The sequence below is a fragment of the Neopelma chrysocephalum genome, unplaced genomic scaffold, assembly GCF_003984885.1.
Source record: "Neopelma chrysocephalum unplaced genomic scaffold, ASM398488v2 Primary Assembly neopelma1_119, whole genome shotgun sequence".
NCBI lineage: Eukaryota > Metazoa > Chordata > Aves > Passeriformes > Pipridae > Neopelma > Neopelma chrysocephalum.
In genome coordinates this window covers 1,247,039-1,263,075 of record NW_020897781.1, presented here as the reverse complement: position 1 = coordinate 1,263,075, position 16,037 = coordinate 1,247,039, and the positions used below count along the sequence as shown (strand labels likewise).

General features: G+C 51.5%; 2 protein-coding genes across 11 annotated transcripts in view; one reads left to right on the top strand and one right to left on the bottom strand.

Annotated features, from left to right (window-relative positions):
- Positions 1-5,657: 5,657 nt before the first annotated feature.
- LOC113974392 (corticoliberin-like) lies at positions 5,658-6,749 on the top strand. The gene is made up of 2 exons (XM_027697483.1): positions 5,658-5,673; positions 6,145-6,749. The coding sequence occupies exon 2, from the start codon at positions 6,170-6,172 to the stop codon at positions 6,560-6,562; it is 393 nt and encodes a 130-aa protein (XP_027553284.1). The 5' UTR covers positions 5,658-5,673; positions 6,145-6,169; the 3' UTR covers positions 6,563-6,749.
- A 1,860-nt stretch (positions 6,750-8,609) lies between these two features.
- DNAJC5 (DnaJ heat shock protein family (Hsp40) member C5) overlaps positions 8,610-16,037 on the bottom strand; it is a 31,958-nt gene continuing 24,530 nt past the window's right edge. For all 10 annotated transcript variants that reach the window (XM_027697243.1, XM_027697236.1, XM_027697234.1 and 7 more), the window contains one exon: positions 8,610-15,404. In XM_027697243.1, the coding sequence (XP_027553044.1) occupies positions 15,301-15,404 (104 nt within the window). In that variant the 3' untranslated portion in view covers positions 8,610-15,300. The remainder of the gene's footprint in view (positions 15,405-16,037) is intronic.

The following is a 16,037-nucleotide window of genomic DNA, read 5'->3' as shown; positions in this document are numbered from 1 at the left end:
CATTTTCCTTTTGAACTTGTTACCTGCTTGTTTCTCATTTGGGCAGAAAGAGGCAGAACTTGTGGGTTGAAACCCGGGTGCTCACCCCAATACTCATCTGAGAACTCAGCAATTCATTGCAGGATTGGGCTGTGCTGTCAAGGCCACCTCCTTGGCCTGAGTTTGGGTGAGCAACATGCTGCAGCTCTCCGGACCTGGCATCTCCAGCCCACAGCTCTGTAGGAAACAATCTTAGCCAATTGTTAAAATAATACTGAATTTCCGTGTATTATAAACAAGAAGACTTGTTGCAAAGAATGGCTGTTGGCATCAAACACTCTGCTCTGCTCGCAGAGGCGGGTTTTCAGAAGTCAGTATCGAAACAGGGGTGGAAAATGGGGTATTTTGAAGCTGTTGTATGAGGAGTGTCACACACAGTGATCATGCAAGCTGATATATCCAACATGCTACACACAAATGAGTTTACCTGGTGCTACTGGAAAATTTTTCAGCAGCACCTTCATACCGTCTGCTGCTTAGAGAGATCCTTGGCAGAGCTCACTCATCAAAGAGGCATTTATAAACACCCAAGACATTTAAAAGACTTTACTGGACCTCAGTGCCTTTGGACAAGGGCCTGGAGTGACAGGACAAGTGAGAATGGCTCCAAACTGACAGCGGGTAGGGTTAGGTGGGATATTGGGAAGACATTCTTCCCTGTGAGGGTGGTGAGGCACTGACACAGGTCACCTAGAGAAGCTGTGGCTGTCCCATCCCTGGAAGTGTTCAAGGCCAGCTTGGACAGGGCTCAGGGCAACCTGGTCTAGTAGAAGGTGCCCCTCCCCATGACAACAAATTTCCAGTTAACATTTGTTGAATCACAGAATCTGAAAATGGTTTGGGTTGGAAGGGACCTTTAAGCTCATCTAATTCCAACCCTCTGCTGTGGGGCTGTGCCCCTCCAGACCAAGAGACATCACTTCAGATGGACCTGGATCCTTTGACAGCACCCATATTTTCACAGCAGGCAGTTTTCCATCTTTTTCTTCTCCCTCCTATGTTCTACAGCCAAAATTACTCTTCTGCACACACCAAGGATAACAAAAGATAAAAATAAATGGCTCCCCTCCAGATCTGCTCTCTTGAAACCGTGAGATGGGGATCTGTTCTCCTGTCTGGGTTTGGCCACACTGGAGGATCTGCTGGCTGAGCTGGAGTGGCTTTAGGGTGGAATGGGATGCAGATAACTCCACAGCTCCTGGTCAGGACAGGATGGAGCTTTGCCTTGTGACTCCGTTCAGAGAATCAGCATTTAGAAAACACCTTTTTGGTGGGTGGGATGGGAAGGAGGGTCTTCTTGTTGAACTGAGGAGCAGGACCTCTCCACCCCTCAGGGACAGGGAGGGGGAAGCCAAAGCAGCTGGACTGGGCACTGGAGGATGATCTGCAGCTCCCACACCCAGGGCATCCCTCCTCACCTCCCTCTCCATCTAACAGCACTTTCTCATTTTCAAACAAGTCGAGAGAACCACTAAAACACAGAGTAGTGTTGGGGTTTCTTTCTTTGCCTCACTTCTCTCTGCCGCCCTGCCTGTCCAGCGTGTAATGGAAATTTTACCACAGCCGCTCGATGAGCAAACAGGAAGCCAGCAGAGAGCGTGGCAGCTCGCTGTGGCCCAGCTCAGCTCAGCAGGGTGACAAGGAAGGCCATAAAAGCCAGCAGGGGGGTGGCAGCAGGATGGAGAGTGAGCCAGAGGGACCAAGGCTGGCAGCAGAGAAGGGGAGCTGGTTCTGGCTTCACAGGTAAGGCAGGCACTGCCCTGCACCTTCTTTTTCTCCCTTATCCAAATGATTCCTGATTATTTTGGGGAGTACTTTCCACTGTTTGCTTGGGGCCAGTTGGGAGGATTCTGCCACTACTTTATTCTCTGTCCCAAACTTACTAAAATTTCACCTTGCTCTAAAAAACTAATTCTATTTGTGTTTTTCCTCTTCTTTTTCATCTTTGCAAGCCCATAATACAAAGCTTAAAACTCCCCAAAGCCACTCAGATTTCCAGTGGAGGTATTGGAGAAGGTAAAACTGGGTTGTAGTTCCACAAAACTCACGCTTCTGCCAGAAAGATTTTTCTTCCCTTTGCTCCCAGGAAAATCCAGAGTCACTCCACTGAATAATCTTGGCACTGTGGGGGTTACCCAGAGCTGCATCTGGCTCAGTGCACACCGCACACATGGGTGTTAGGACCCAAACGAAGCAAGAAATCCAGAAAGGGGCTGAAAATGGATCACAGTTTTCCTTCCTCTGTGTCTTTTGCTGACAGCTTTCCAGGCTGGCTCAGTCCTTGCATGTAGCTTGTCAGTGACAAACTGGGAAAACTCTTCCTTTTGATTTTCTACTTAGTGCACTCATTTTGATTGATGAGCTTTTAACACTCATTTTTCCGTACAACTCTCTGAAAGGAGGTCGTAGCCAGGTGGGGGTCGGTGTCTTCTCCAGGGAAAAAAGTGACAGGACGGGAAGAAACAGCCTCAAATCACGCCTGCCAAGGTTTAGTTTGGATATTACAGACATTTCTTCGCCAAAACAGTTGTCCAACACTGGAAGAGTGCTGGAGCTGCCCAGGGCAGTGGTGGGGTCACCATTCCTAGAGGGATTTAAAAGTGTGGATGTGGGACTTTGGGACGTGGTTTAGTGGTGGGCTTGGCAGTGCTGGGGGAATGGTTGAACTCAGTGATCTTAAAGGCCTTTTCCAACCCAGAGGGTTCTGTGATTCCATGATTCCATGGGAGCATGCAGGGTGATATGAGGAGGATTGGGTAGGTCCCACAGATAACCCCACCATAAAACCAGAGTCAAGGGGCTGCTTCTCTGCTGCCTCCTCCAAATCCCTCAGAGATTGGGAGGTCTGGGCAAGTACACAGTGCAGAGCACAAGACACACGGCTGGGGGTTTGGCGGCTGCCTCAGTGAGGGGCACCTCGAGGACTGTCTAACCTGAGAATGGTGAAACATCAGGGTCAATCTCAGGTTCGTCAGCCCATGAGATGCCTTCTCCAGAGCAGGACGGGCAGCGCCTGCCCCCACCAGCCCCGTGGCTGCTCATGGGGAAGCACATGTGGAAGCACAGCGGGGAGCAGGGAGGCACCGGAGCTTCATCTGCACTCTGGCACGGCTGTTTGTGAGGATGGGGAAGGACCAGGGTACGTGTCAGCTCCCCAGGGAGAAAAGGGAGTAAAGCGGCCAGCAAATCCCACCTGTTCCTCAGGAGAAGCTGCTGGAAGCTCGGCCGCACGTTAGTGCCGAAGCTGTCACGGTCGGCGACACAGCAGCTGCCACGTGCGAGTTGCTGTTCATGAGACAGAAGGCTCCGAGTATTAAAAATACCTAATTAGGAACCTCTCCGACTCCCACCCCGATTTGTGCCTCTGTGCGCCAGTGAGCACAGCCCAGGGGTGAGTTTGGCATCCCTGAAAGCATCATTAACACGTCGCCCCTCACACTCCTGACTAGAGGAAGAGACAGTTACAGCCCAAAAGTGACGATAATGAATCCCCAGGCAGCGCACGGGGCCTGTCAGCGCTGGATGTGTCAGTAATTTATGAAGGGAGCACAAAAATATAGCTTTTTTTTTTAATTTTCCAAGTTGAGCTTCCTAAATAAAACACGAGTACGAGACGCACTTGTCAGAATCATTCTTTCAATGAAATGACTAAAGATAAACGGGCTAAAGAGTTACCAGCCCCAGTGCAGGCCATGGGGTAAGGGATGAACTGAGCTGCCTCCCTCTGTGTCTGCTCCTGGCCATGTGGATGCCAGTGCAGGAGCAGCAATCCCTGCCTAGAGCCACTGGCTCACCCCTTTCAAACCAGGGTGGCCCCCCAAGCCCCACAGGTGATTCCAGGCAGGGGAGCACCAGCACCCACCAAGTCCTGACCTGACTTCAAGGCGATTCAAAACCATTCCAGGAGCCCCCCATGAGCAGCTGGGCAGCACAGGGCAGGCAGCTCCATTCCCCTGCGCTGGGATCCAGCCACTGGTGGAGCCTTCTCCTGGAGTTCCTTCTCCTCCTGGGATTTTGGGGGTCTCGTTTGCCCTCAGCCCCCAGCAGGTCTGGGGGATGCCCTGGGAGCTGCAGGCAGGGCCCCTGGCAGGAGAGCAGGGCCAGGTTCAGCACCAGTGTCAGGGTGGGGGACAGCACGGGGTCAGGCGTGGGGGGCAGGGGGGAGAAGCGGGCTCAGGTGGAACACTGGAAATGACAGCGGATCTCAATGATTCAGTGAAGAAAAGGACTGACAAAGCTCACAAAGCTCACAAAGCCAGCGGGAGGCAGCTGCTCCCCCGCCCCCTTCCCTCCCAGCGCTCGCTCTGCTGCTGCTGGGAGTTATTCTGCAATTGGGGGGGCACAGGGGAGCCCCCCACTTGTCGTATCCACAGAGCCCCTGAGCCCTTCCCAGTGACCCTCAGAACACAGTTCCTGCCATGGAGAAGGATGAGGGGTTCTTGCCATTCATTCAAGTTCAATTTAATGTGGGCTTGTTAGGGTTTTTTCCCCTTCTCTTGAAATGTTTGTTCCTCATGAGGGGATTTTAATTTTAGAGACAGCAGCGCTTCTGCAAAGTGAAGTGATTTCTGAGCTCCAAGGGCCAGGTGATGGAGATACCGTCAGAGAAGGAGGGAAAGGCAAATGAATCCCTTGTGTAGTTCCCTTGGATTCTGGGAGGCATCCCAAGGTGTGTGTCTGTGATGGGATCAGGCCAGGGGAAGAACATGCCTTTGTGCTGTGCCAAAGAGGGGCAATTGTGCTCCAGAAGCGCATTTCACTTCTGCAGTGAAGTTTTCATCCGTGTGAGAGCCAGAGAGGAATCACTGGGAGGAGCCGGGAAGGAGTCAGGGCTGCCTTTCCCAAACAGCTGCCAGAGGAGCCATCAGGAAAACTTTCCCTGCGACATGAAAGGCTGCAGAGCTCAGGGCAGAGCCCACACACACGACTGTGCCCCGGCGTGCCCCTCTGCCATGGGCACACGTGCCCCGAGGGGACCAGGGATCTCCATGGGGGTGTCCAGGGCCCAAGTGCCAGGAAACATGTCCTGGTGCGATGTGGGAGAGTGGGGCTCAGCCAGCTGGTCCTGCTGCACCCTCAGTCGCCCCTGTCGCACACAGAGGGTCTGTCATGCACACACACGTACTCACACACATAACCCCCCACCTCTCCCACACCTGCAGGCTCCCCCCCACATCCCGAACCCCCCCACCTCCGACACGCACAGCAACACCCCTCAGACCATTTGTACCCTCTTGCATGTACACCCCTGCACACCCCACACACCCGCACGGCCCCCAAAAAGACTCACCCCCCTCACCCCATGCACCCCCAGACTCACACGCCCATGAACACCCGTGTCCCCCTCCCAGACTCTCCCTCTCTTCATCCCACGTATCCCGGTGTCCCCCCAGACTCTCACCCCCACGCACTCCTGTGTACCCCCAAGTGCTCCCCCAGGCTCTCCGCCCCTCCACCCCCCGTATACCCCCCGACTGTCCCCCCGTGTCCCCCCGGCTGTCCCCCCGTTCAGCACCGCGGACAGATCCCGGCCCCGCTTCCATCACGTGGCTCCCACCGCCCCTATATAGCGCGGGTGCGGGCGGCGCGGAGCGGCGCGTCCTGCGGGAGGAGCGGAGCGGAGCGGAGGAGAGCAGAGCGGTGAGACACGCACCGGGAACCGGGACAGCCACCGCCCCGGGAGCCCCGGCCCGAGGAGGAGGGTCCCGATCCCGGGAATGTCCGGTCCCCGGGGAGAGGAGGGTCCCATCCCGGGGTGGGGGAGGGTGTCCCGTCGCAGGGGGTTCGCAGGTCCTGGGGGGTCCCGTCCCAGCTGCCGCGTGTGTCCCATGCCCAGAGGGGTGTCCCATCCCGGGAGAAAGGGTGTCCCGTCCCCGGGTGGGTGGGCCCCAGCCCTCGTGGGGGTCCTGTCCCCAGAAGGGTCCTGTCCCAGGGACGGGGGCTGCAGTTCCCATCGGGGAGGTGGGAGTCCCGCCCCGGGGGGCTCCATCCCTAGGGCATCTCATCCCTGGGGCGGGGGTCCCCCATGGAGTGAAGCCCCTCGAGTGACCTCTAACCGCAGCAGGGGGATGTGGGGGTCCGGGTTGTGGGGGGGCTGCCCTTACAGGCATCTGGCCCCGGCGTGGCTGCGATGCGGGTCAGGATGATTTCGGCTGCCTCCGTCCTCGTCCTGCTCTTCCTGCCCTCGGAGACCTGCTCACCCCTGCAGTGGCCCCGGGGTCCATCCCGCAGGCTGACCCCGGCCCCTCAAGCCACCTGGGAGCCCTGGATGAGCGCCCCGCGACCCTCGGTCCCTGCTGCCCATCCCCTGCCCCAAAGACTGTGCCAGCTCCACGGGGCAGAGCCCACCCCGGCCCCCCGAGCCCCGCGGGCGCTGCAAACCGGCAAGAGGCGAGACGGCAAACCCAATTCGTTGGATCTCACCTTCCACCTCCTGCGCGAGTTCCTGGAGATGTCCCGGGAGGAGAGACTGGCCCAGAAGGCACTCAGCAATAAACTCTTGCTGCAGAGTATAGGAAAATGAGGGAGGGTCGTTGAAGGGGGGGAATGAAGGAGACCGACCCCATAGCGAGACGCCACGGCACAGCAGAGAATGGGGGGAATGCCGGGGGCTGCAGCCGTGCCCAGGGAGCTCCCACCTTGCCTGGCAGGGTCCCTGTCACTGCGTCCCGCGTGTCACTGTTGTGCATTAAAGTCACCCTCGTACCCGCCCTGCTGCTGTGCTTCTATGCATCCTCCCCCGTCATGAACCTATAACCTAACCAGGTCTCCCCCCAAACACCGGAGCAATCCCAGATGTATCCCTGGGGGAAAAGCAACAGCATAAAGAGCTCCGAGCGGTGCAGCTTGTGCCTCCTCGGCTGGGAGCTGCACCCCGGGACCCAGCCAGGGCTTCTCCTCCTCCAGTATACCTGTGAACGGCTCAGAGAGCCGCCGCTTCCCGGCTTCACAGCAAGTCTGCACCTCGCCGTGTCGCAGCTGGGGATTTGGGACGTTTGAGGTTGGCAGCGCTCAGAGAAAGATGAGCATCCATGTAAAAGCATCGGCAGCAAGAGCATTGCAGGCCCCCAAGGGGTCCTTGTCCCCTCCATCCCCACTCTGTGTCCTCTCTGGGGCACGGACCCACCCCCCCAGCGGCTCAATCCCCCTCCCGCAATCACAGCCCCGTGCTCGGAGCAGCTGTTCCCACCCCAGTCTGTGCAGGGTCTGCTGCTGGGCACGACGGGGCTGAAGGGGGTCTGGGAGGGCTCCCAGGCACTGACCGTCACTGTGGAAGGAGAGAAAGTGTCCTGGGGCCCTCTGCAAACCGGGGGTAGCTCGACATCCCCTCTCCAGGGCCAGTTCAGCCATCCCAGCCCTGGCTGACTTACTGGGGTGGGCACAGGGATGCACAGGACCTCTGCCACCCTGGGGGTACTGGAGAGGGGACAGTGAGGGAGTGGAGACTTGTGGGGTTAGGATAGAAATCATGATAAGGATCAGACCACGCCAAGACAGGAGTACAGGGAAGCGGGAAGGAGCACATGCCTAAGTTGAGCAGCTTGGGCTTGGCTTTGTGACACCAACCTGGCCTGACCCTGCACCCCACACCTGCCTCTCCAGAGGGGTTGCTCTGCCCCAGCAGCTTTTTCCCTCTGTTCATCAGCACCTTTCCAAGTGAGGCCACAGCAGCCCACAGCCCATGAGCCAAACACCGGCTGGACCGCTCCAGCATCCTCCACCCACTGCATCATGCACTTCCTTAGCACCTCCAGGTGAAATTTTGCTCCCATGGTCCCCAAGAGCACAATGTCACAGAACCCCAGAATGGTTTGGGTTGGAAAGAACCTTAAAGCTCATCTCATTCCAACACTCTGCCATGGAACCCTCCACTAGACCTATCTGACCAGACAGTTCCAAACTTAAACAAGACGATTTTTTGCTCACCTCCATCAAATGTGGAACTCATCTTTCCAAAATGAACAATCCTAGGGATGCTGTGCAGGTCAGAATAGATGCTGGTGCCACCCCCAGCAGGAGCAGCCCTGCATTCCCCCCAGGCCTGGGTGGCAGGATGGGTTTGTGCTGCCTTGGCTCCCACCTTGGCTTCCATCAGTCTTGTAGCACCCTCAGCACATCTTCTGCTCCTCTTTGCTTCAGTCTCTCTGCTGGTGACATCAGGAGCAAACACAGTGTCCAATAACCTGAGCTTCTCCAGAAAAGGGTATTTTTACTGCAGACAGTCAGACATCCCCTGCCCCCTTCCCCACCCTGAAACAATTTCCCACCCCACCTGACAACTCTAACCTGCACTTACACCCCAAATACCTGCCAGACTCTGGCACCACATGAAGATCTTTAGCCTTAAAGGCTCAGAACCAGCTGGGACCCTATGGCAGGTGCAGGAGGGGCAGAGGGGAGCAACTGCACTCCATGCCCCAGGGACCCTGCACCCAAACCCCACACAATGTGCCCGTCCCAGGGACAGGTGACCTCTCCCATCTCCCCCCCAGCCCCTCCATGTCCCACAGTCCCTCTCTCTCGCACCAACTTCCAGCGTGCAGACGTGGAAAGAAAAAGCCGGTGGGCATTTCTGCATTGAAAACATTTATTTTACAACAGTGGTTTCCGATAACTTAGCAATCTTTATTTTAGTTTATATTCGGACATACAAGACACAAATTACCATGCTAAAACAGAAAATAATTCCTTCTGCCGTCGCTGCGGGTATGTACAGGAGCTCAGTAGTATCGAGTGTTACAATCCACAAAGTTCAGACAGCCACGTCTACTTACAGACAACTCAAAGTATGGTCCTTTAGTAACATAACAAAATAGATATATGTCTATATTATAATTGCTTCTCAGATGCATTTATACTTCGATTGTGGTGGGTTTGGTTTTTTATTTTTTTTACTATTTTTTCCTTTTTTAAAGATGGGCTCCCCCTACCCCCACCCCCCACCCGAGTTGAAGTGCAGTGCAAACGCAGACGCGCCTCTCCCGGCGCCCTCAGCTCCCGCCGGCTCCGTAAGGAGGCCGGGACAACCAAACCCCATGAGGAATTACACAGTTCAGGGCCTTGCTCACATGCAAAATGAACATAAACTGCCTGGGATGTCAGCAGTGACACCAACCGACCCATCCACACCCCGCCCCAGCCTGGCGGGCGACAGTGGGATGAGAGGGAGGAAGGAATGACAGCGACTGGCTCAGCATCCAGCAAGGAAACAGCGCGTTTGGAATTGGCAAACTCGGAGTTCATCAACCATGATGGACACAAACAGAACTTCAGAGGTGCCAGCAGTAAAAATCTCCCCAGTATTCCCCCATTTCTGCTGTGAAGCAGGAACCCCCCGGTGTGCTGCATGTCAGGAACAGCCCCTGGAAGGAATGGCCTGAGGAGGAGGAGGAGGGTGGCAGCAGCTCCACCCAGCATGTCTAGAGGGGACGTGGTGGGACTCACACGTACATTGGCCACAACTATTGTGCCTTCACATGGATCACTGCCAGCTTCAGGTTTAGGAATTTCAGTAACTCCAAGTCCTTATGGAACCAACGTGCAAGCGGAGGGACTGCGCCCGGCCGTGCAAACACACCACACTGCTCACGTGGGAACTCACCCCAGCAGAGCGTGGGGAGCAGAAGGTGCTTCCTCCACTTGTGTGATCCATTTATTTATACAACAGGCTCCATGTCCTCAGCAGTCCTTTGACCCTATGGGTCTGGTTTGGGTTTTCCTGCAGCTGAGAGGAAAGAAGCACAAAAGAAGAACACACCTTCCACTTGTCTGGCTGAATTCAGAGCAGTACTTTGAGCCAAATTTCATGTTTTTATCACCAGATTAAAACCAGCAGCAAGTCCTAGGTGCACACCTGTTGTATAAATATATACATATGTGCATATATACATACATACACACGCATGATGCTGCAGCCCACAGCCCTCAGCACAGGGTGGACCTTGCTCTGTGAGCTCACCCAGCCCCGCTCCAGGGAGTCCAACGTGGTAAAAAGTAGAGAAAAACCCCAAATCAATGTGTTCTATCACAGCTCCAGTGACGAACACATCGACCACATCTGAACACCCCACGGACCAGCTGCACAAGTCCAAGTCACTCCAGAGCTGCCCCTGTGCCCTCTGTCGGGTCTCCCTTCTCTCCTCCAAAGGAAAGCTGGAGCAGGCAGAGGGGGCCAGGACAAGGGGCAGCCCATGGAGTTCAAGTAGATTGTTAAATTTTCGGAATAGTTTGACAAGCAACCGCTCACAGACTGCAAGAGCACACCCACAGGGCTGGCTGTGGGGAGAGGGAGCAGAGAAGACAATGGCACTCGGGAATGAACAGCCAGTTTATATAAGAGCTTCCTCTATACATATACATATATATATATATATATATAACCACCAGAAATTTCCAGCATCTATCCTTTTAATACCAAAATCAACTGTGCATGTAACATCGGCATAATGAAAGTTTGTCTTCCAGATTTCTGGCATTTGGCTTGTGCAAACATCAAGGACAGCCAGGTTCCCTCCCGCGGCTTCTCCTCGTAAAGAAAGCGTCTTCTTAGAAGGACACGGGAATTGCAGTCTTGCCGAGTCCCAGATAGTCCCAGTAAGTCTCCCAAGGCAGTTCATGGAGCAGAAAACGGATCTTGTGGGAGCTGAACACTGACAAATTTCCTGCCACCTGGTGAGCTACCGGTTATGATTCTTTCGAGAGATTTTAAGCAGCTGTTGGTGCAATGAGACACTACAAACTAGATGATTTCCACTAGAACACAGAGAAGCGGCACCAGATGATGAAGCATGTGAAGTTTTATACCAACCTGACACTACAAACACGAGTACTGGGGGGTTACAGCTCAGTGCTCCGAGATTAACGCGCATTTAAACACCATCTGGAATTATTAACACAAGGTGGGGGCTGCAAACGCCACCCTGACCACCTGCCGGGGTCACCTGTTAAACATGATGCCAAGATACAGGTACACTGGGTACAAAAAACCTGCAGCACAAATTTCCTAAATTATCCAGAAATGGCAAAAGACTGAAGGGCACAGGGACAGACGAAGGGCACAAAGTAGGTGAGAGAAGCAGGTGCCTCTCTCATGGAGTGTGTGTGGTACAAACGCCCTGGTACAGCCCCCCAAAGTGCACTGGTGTCCCGCCACACCACACCACCACCTTGTGGGACAGGAATAGCTTTTCCATCAGGCTCCTGCCCTGGTTACACCTGTGTGAGGGTGTTTCCAGGCTGACAGGAAGGGTTTGGAGAGTTGCACTGCCCTGACCGCAGCCCTGCTTCAGGACTGGGTGTTTCTGTGCCCAAGCACTCCTCAGTTCTGCTCCTCCAAACCTCCAAGAGCATCCCACTGTAAGAACACTAGGAGTGCTAATATCTAAAGCAGTTTAAAAAGCTTACAAATCTAAAAAGAAGACTAAAAAGGGAACATTTCTCTAAAACGTCACTGCATGGGACCAGCAGAAACCGACACCCTACGGGACGCCACCGAGGCTTACATAAATTTATATACAGATAAATATTTAAGAATTTCCTACAAAAATCACTAACAAAATGAGACTGGCATTTAAGGGCTGCAATGCCCCTCCAGTACAGTGCATTGGGGATGCCCCCATCCCCAGGGAGGACGGGCAGGGCAGATCCAGCACCTCCTTCTCCAGCAGTTCCACACACCGGGAGGGACAGACAGCACCCGAGCGCTCTCGGCAGCGGCTTTCCCTCCTCAGCCTAAGCTAGGAATGACTCTCCATGCAACACAGCTCAGGGATAAAGCCAGTGGTCCTGAACACCAGCTCTCCAGATAGGATTCACCCTGATGGAGCGACAAGTGCTAAGGAAATCAGTGCTGGAGAGGTTGGAGGAGCTGGACGGAGCTGGCTGAACGACCGAAAACGGAGGGCTCAGGCAACTTGTACAAATGATACAACTTTAAAGAAAGAAAGAAAGAAATAAAATCCAAGCTCAAGTTTTGATTCTGGTAAGATGTTGGACAGAGATGGACAGTGCTCAGGTTTGATTTTGGAGGGAAACATTCTGCACTAAGCCAGGTCAGGGACGCAGTGCTGGGACACTGCAGCTCCACCTGCCCAAGCTCAGACCTCCTGTCTGAGCTGCTCCACCAGATTTTAAAACATGATTCCCAATATAACTTTGCATTTCCTAGGATTCCACTTGGCCATTTTTAAGTGTAACTCATGTTAGAACCCAGGGTACTCTTGTACCTTCCTTCCAAGAGGGGAAAAGTGGGCATTAATCTACTTATCTTCCAATTACATGGTTTTGGCTTTAAAGGAGGAATGTTTAAATCACATAGTTCAAGAACTTCATTAATACACAACAATCCTAAAGTCAAGAGATTAGACAGTAACATGGGTAAACTTTAAACAGCTTAAAAAAACATGAATATTCATGTAGAATTATGTTTTTCCATCATTCTCTGTAACTGGGATCTCAGAGTGGTTTCCCTTGGAGCATCTAACATCACTCTGGCACGTGACAGACTAATTTCCTGTTCACACACCACCCACAGACAACTGACAGGAAAGCAGTCTCTCTCCAAACTCATCCCTTGCTAAGCAAAGAACTAAAACTGTAGATTTATCTTGGATGTCAACTTTCCCCATGGATAATGGTGCTGCCTCTGGTCCTCACGTGCTGCCCACATTTTGGTTCATCAGGAGCCTGCAGAGTGACTCCAGGTGTGTCCCACACCTCCTTGGAGCCACAACTTCCCACCAGCCTCCCTGCTTCCATGGAAACAGCCCAGAGGGGTTAAGAAATAAGAGGATTATTCCAAATTAACAGCAACAACCAGCCCCCAGCACATGGGGCAAAGCTGCTCCGCAACAACCAGCTCTGTATTACCACCAAGATGAACGTGGGGACAGGGACTGTAACAGGTCCCTTCCCCATCCACCAGCTCTCTCCAATCAGCCACGCTCATTTACAAAGCCAAAAATCCCCAACACCTTAGTTTTTTTTTTACCAAGAACACAATTTGCATAGTCAAGGGCGATTTTAACCAGCAAGTGTTTAGGGACAAAGCCTACAGATATCCAAGCATATTCCAGCCTGCAATTCTACATGAAGAACAGGCTTCAGGTAAAATCTAGAAGGACCATCAAAAGTTGGATGTAAGCCTAAAAACTGCTTTTCCTTCCACGAGGTCAAACAAAGACATTATTAAATAAGGACCTCAAGCCAAATCATACTCAAATGTCCTCAAGGCCACCCAAGACAGAAAAAGTTAAAAGTATCTTGCAGTAAACTACCACATTTCAGGTCTAAAAGGACTGTGGGCAAGGAAGAAATGACTTAAGGAGTGTGCTACTGAAATCAAGCCATTAGTTAAAAGTCATGGGGGTTTTTTTGAATTCTGGGGGCCTGATGTGGTACCAAAAGCATGCTGATCTGCACCAAGCTCCCATGCAGGCAAACATGCTTCTACCAGCAGCTACAGCGAAGTCTGGGTGTGCAAACATCCCTCACTGAGCACTGAGACCGTGTTAAGAACATTTTCTCCTATCCAGCTTGTTTAACAGGGTTTCACGGTGGATTTTACGTGTTCCATCACCGCTGCTCATGCAGAGACAGTGGGGAAATATATTCCAAATGGTTCTCTGGCAGGAGAGTCCCCGTCCTATCCTGGCGGTTTTCCTACAGACCAACAGAGCTTTACGCTGCTCCCAAGTAACCCCTGGAGCAGCAGGTGCAGTGGGAAGGTGCCAAGAGCCCCTCCACAGAAAGAGGGGGAAAAACAAAACAGGGAAACGAGGGTGCAAAGGACACCAGAGTGATAAAAAGCAAAACGATCAAAACTAACGAGGCCGTAATTACCCGCTCAAAGTGCCAAGTGTGGGTTCTCTGTAGCTGTTCTAGATCCTGATTCTGTATCCTCTAAAGCAGGATTACTGACAACAAAATACACCAGCAACTCAGCAGCTGCCTAAAATGCCTTTTTAACAGTTAAATTCAATACACCATGGTTTACTAGAGCAGAATTTGGACTTGATTTGGTTTCAAAATAGAACAGGAAACCTTCCAGTGGTTTCCACACAGTTGTTCTGAGGAAAAGAAAAACACTGGTGTAAACAAATCTAAATGCAAGACAATGTGCAAATTATACAATATAAACACAAAGAAAGGTGGCTTGTTCTTAAAAACCCATTTAAGTACTTCACAAAGGTGTTCATGAGAAAATTAAAGGGTTAGTGTATTATAAAAGCTTTAAAAAAAGAGAGGTAATACCCCATTTTTCTACTAAAATCTCAAATTATCAGAACAAATTTTTACAAACCAATTTTTTGAAACACTTCTGCTGTTGCCTGCATTTTACTCACTTCCTCAGTGAGAGCCAATTAACCAGTTTCACTTTAATATTCTCATGCATTCAGAAACAAAGCTGCACTATTTGGTCTTTAGCATTTCAGGAAAACAACTGAACTCAAACCAAAACAGAATTGTGCTTGGAGTTAAAATCTCACTGCCACCACCACAGGAGCCCATTCCCAGTTGGTTTTGGTTCCATTGTCATTGGAGTTCGCCTCACACACAACGAGCTGTTCAATTTACTGTTCAAAGATTGGCATCTCTCCCTTTTTATGTTTCAAGGTAGATTTATTTAAGCTGAAAACCAGCATTAGAGAGGACTCCAGCTCTGCAGGACTGGCATTTTTTGGTTCTTGGCTTTGTAAACTTGCTTAGATAAAAACGCAGGAATAGGAGGAATTAAAGACTCGGTTTGTTGCACTCAAATGAAAATCCTCAACTTTTAAAGGTCTTTGAGAGCTCAGCTGTACAGAAGAACAGTGGCTTCTGTGATGGTTTTTGAACCTAATTTTTGTAGGTCAGTACTGCTGCTTAAAATGCAGAATGTCTCCATCGCACTGATATTGTGACAACTCAATACGTTACACCACAGACATTGAACATAACTCCATACATGCTATAAAAAAAAACCAAAACAAAACAGGGAAAATAAAAACCAAAAGAAAGGAAACAAATAAGACCGTAGCTAAACTGCTTTAAATACTGCATGCTACAGCACTTCACGTATCATCGAGATACGACACTGAAAGGTGACAAAAGGCTGAAGGGATTACAAAATATTTTCGGCAGGTTGGAAAGCTGCCTTCTTACTGTGGCAGAATTATTCCCCCTCCCCATTCTCTACTTCTAATGTTCATGATTCTAGTGTTGAGTTGGCCATGTATTTATTTTTTTTTTTTTAATCCATTCTAATGACAGTGTTTCCTTAACTTAATTAAATCCATCAGTGTGGTAGCTGGGGTGAGAGTCAGCTGTGAGCTGGGTTGTCTCTGTGGCTGATGCTGGCTGTATCACAATAGGTGCGTCTGAGGCCTCTGAAAAGGGAAGACAAAAGGCTTAGGACACCAAGGAACAAACACAGCACTGTATGTTTTGGTAAGCACAAGTCACATCTCCCTGCAATGCTCTGATAACACAGTTTCACGCTGCTCTGAGAGTGTGATGTTAATTCCCTGATTTTCAGTGCACACACAGCGTTCGACTCAAGTCTACACGTGGAATATTTATCATATTTCCTTCTCCCTGTAAGAGCAGCTGATCCTCACCCACCTTCAGCAGTGCCCACTAAAAATGTCATCAGAGCTTACACAAGGCTCTACAATTTTTTTTAACTATTAGTTTAATTCCACAGAAAGAGCTTTATACCTTCATGAACTGTATCAGACAGAGCTACTGGGGCAGCAGTGTCAGCTCCTTTACACCTGACGCAGTTCAAGCTGCCTTGACACCCCAAACCTTTGGGGTACAAGAGCCCCTTTCTGCAGTCACACATGACTGGCCCATATGTTACCAGCAGAGATGTGGAAGGAAGATGAATGATGGTCACTGACTGCTCTGAAGCTTATCCCATCAAGTTCAGTGAAGACCCTCTGGGAGTTTTCAGCAACTCTATATCCAGTGTCAGCATCACCCACACAGTGCCACAAACACTCCCTGCTCATCACCCA